The sequence below is a fragment of the Silene latifolia genome, chromosome 9, assembly GCF_048544455.1.
Source record: "Silene latifolia isolate original U9 population chromosome 9, ASM4854445v1, whole genome shotgun sequence".
In the NCBI taxonomy this organism is placed as follows: Eukaryota; Viridiplantae; Streptophyta; class Magnoliopsida; order Caryophyllales; family Caryophyllaceae; genus Silene; species Silene latifolia.
Genome location: NC_133534.1, coordinates 14,728,796 through 14,731,641, shown reverse-complemented (window position 1 = coordinate 14,731,641; position 2,846 = coordinate 14,728,796). Strand labels below are relative to the sequence as shown.

The 2,846-nt window shown below is 38.1% G+C and overlaps 1 protein-coding gene across 2 annotated transcripts; it reads right to left on the bottom strand.

Moving 5' to 3' along the window:
* Positions 1–380: 380 nt before the first annotated feature.
* Positions 381–2,395, bottom strand: LOC141599182 (wall-associated receptor kinase 17-like). 2 transcript variants are annotated; one of them, XM_074419121.1, is made up of 3 exons: positions 2,122–2,395; positions 1,851–2,018; positions 381–1,765 (listed from the first exon to the last, which is right to left on the bottom strand). In XM_074419121.1, the coding sequence occupies exons 1-3, from the start codon at positions 2,219–2,221 to the stop codon at positions 561–563; spliced, it is 1,473 nt and encodes a 490-aa protein (XP_074275222.1). In that variant the 5' UTR covers positions 2,222–2,395; the 3' UTR covers positions 381–560. The 2 variants fall into 2 exon arrangements, with proteins under 2 accessions (XP_074275222.1, XP_074275223.1); XM_074419122.1 differs by lacking the exon at positions 2,122–2,395 and having other exon boundaries at positions 381–1,782; positions 1,851–1,929.
* Between the last annotated feature and the right edge of the window lie 451 nt (positions 2,396–2,846).

Below are 2,846 nucleotides of genomic sequence, written 5' to 3'. Positions count from 1 at the left end.
TCTATACAAGAGGACACCCAACATAGTTCCCACAATAGAGAGGATGTCCTCTTAGAGGAGAGAGAGGGTTAAGAGGAGGCTCAATCCTCTCTATTGTGGGTGCTCTAACAGTTCAAACGGTGCTAATAAGTAATACCGTATGAGTAAGAAATGCTTAGAGGCCATAAGTTCAATACTTTAAATCAATTTCTAACTCTGCTACTCGAATGTACATGAGCAGGATCAAGAGGCCGGATTGCGGTGCGGCCCGAGCAGATGAGGGCGTCCCACCAGTGACTCAGCAATGTACTTTAGTCATATTCCTTCCGATTCTTTTTAAAAAAAATGTTTTATTTACTTTTTTTGCAGAAAGATTAAAATTGTAAGGGAGGTGGTGGATCTGACCAATATAACAAAGTGATTTCTTACGACATTGGAAACAAGACAATGGAAATTCTATAACTGCTATACATATGCCGAAAACGCAAAATGGGTAATTCCTAGCAAACATCTTAATTGCTATAATAAAAAACACATAAAAAGTTGAAGCTTCCATTATTGAGACAATATGCTTAGCAACATCAACGAGGTTGGCTCATTTCAATAAGCATAGCATTCTGTCCTGATGCTTCCCCTGTACTTGGATTGTTATCACTTGAGCAAATGGGATAAAGATCCTGATGGCCTAGTAGGCTCGTTGAATCGTCATAGCTCTGGCCCAACCATGGATGATTTATTCGATTCTTCAAACCCTCTAAACGAGCGGCCACTTCGCTCATAGTAGGCCTGTCTTCGCCTTTGACACTAAGACAATTCTTCACCAGCTTAGCTACATCAAAGAGCTGTTCTTCATCACTTGCTTCACTCACTAACTGAGGATCGAGGACTTCCAACAACCGATCCTCTTTCATTGCTTGGAGAAAATACGCGGCCAAATTTCTCTCTTCGATTTTTCTCTCTAGGCTCAAAGGCAGTTGTTTGGTAAGTAGCTCAGCCAGAAGAACTCCAAAGCTATAGACATCACTCTTTTCTGTTAGCACGCTTGTCTGAAAGTACTCTGGATCCAAGTAGCCTCGTGTCCCTAGCACCAATGTTGTTACTTCAGTTTGCTCAATGGATATTAATCTTGAGGCCCCAAAATCAGATATCTTAGCTTTGAAGCTATCATCGATCAAAATGTTGGACGACTTGACATCTCTGTGTATAATTGGAGGCGATGCTGCTGAGTGTAGGTAAGATAGAGCATTAGCTGCCTCCATGGCCAGCCTTATGCAATTTCTCCAGGTAAGCCAATAAGCGCCTCCTTTTCTATGGATATGCTCGAATAATGTTCCATTGGAGATGTACTCATAGACTAGGACCGGAACTTCAGTCTCCAAGCAGCATCCTTTGAGCCTCACCACATTCCGATGGTTGATCTGAGTGAGAATAGCGACCTCGTTGATGAATTGCTCAATTTGAGTCTTTTCAACGAATTTTGACATTTTGACTGCAACTGCACTACCATCTTTTAAAATGCCTTTGTATACAATGCCGTAACCTCCCTTGCCTAAAATACGAGCTTCACTATAATTATCGGTTATTGATCTTAGTTCGTGTGAGGAGTATATTTTGAATGACCCGTTGCTCTTCTCCTTTCCTTCGTAAGGAGCAAGTTGTTGTTTCAATAACATTCCTCCATTATTCTCGAAGAATTTCTCTCTCAGTTTGATAAGCTTCTTCTTCCTGATGGAAAAATATATCAAGGCCATAAATGACATGCAGATTAAGACTCCGAAGCTCATTCCTGTAAGCAATAATTTCCTGCTCAAAGTTAGTCCAATGAGAAATACTCAGATGCAAATACTAATAGATGGCAAGTACGTACTCACCGAGGCTGAATTTGATAGCAAATTGGGAGTTGTTACTAATACAACCACTTCCGGTGGTCATACCATCGCCATGATGTCCTTTAGGGCAGTAGCATTTGAAACTTCCAGGGCTGTTAACACAAATATCCGAGCAGTTGTTCAATTTCGGATTCAGACATTCATCAATATCTGCAAAATTAACATCCGACTGTTAGGACCCAACAGGACACAGTTACGGAATACATTAGCAGTAAATCGACTCATTCATATAACACATACAAATCATCAATACCTGTGCATCCAGCAGGACCCAGATATGGATTACCCTGATATCCAGCTAGGCAACTACATCGATATCCTTTTGAACTGCCACTCACAAACTCACTGCACATAGTATTAGCTTGACAGGCATAACTTGACTTGTTCCTTTTAGCTACTGCACAATAACTTGACTTGTTCCTTTTGAACTGCCACTCACAAACTCAAAAATACCGATCCACATCTTACCTTTGTTTTTTTTTATAAAAATAATAATAATATAATATCAATTATAATCTAATATAATTTATAACAAAAACAAAAGTAAGATGTGTTTCAATATATTTACTACTTTAATATTCTTTGTTAAGCAATAAAAATGATGATAATAATAAGAATGATAATAAAAATGTTATGAATTATACTCTTAACACACCTATAATATAATTATTTGTTAGCAAAATTCGTGGTTTATTTATTTTAATTGAGTTGAGAAAATCATAGTTACTTGGTCATTTAAGCATTTGAAGTGTAAAAGACAAGCCCAAATTTCGATAAACATTCAAACTAACGGAGTTTTTTAACGGAATAAAAGTTGAGGGCCATGGAGAACCTTTTTTCATAAGTTCAGGGTTACCATGTGGATAGTTGAAAAACAAAGGGTTACCAGCTAGAATTCAGAAAAACACGGGGTTACTACGTAGAATAACCCTTTTTTTTTTTTTTTTTTTTGCAGCTGAAAAGAAAGATTCCTAATGC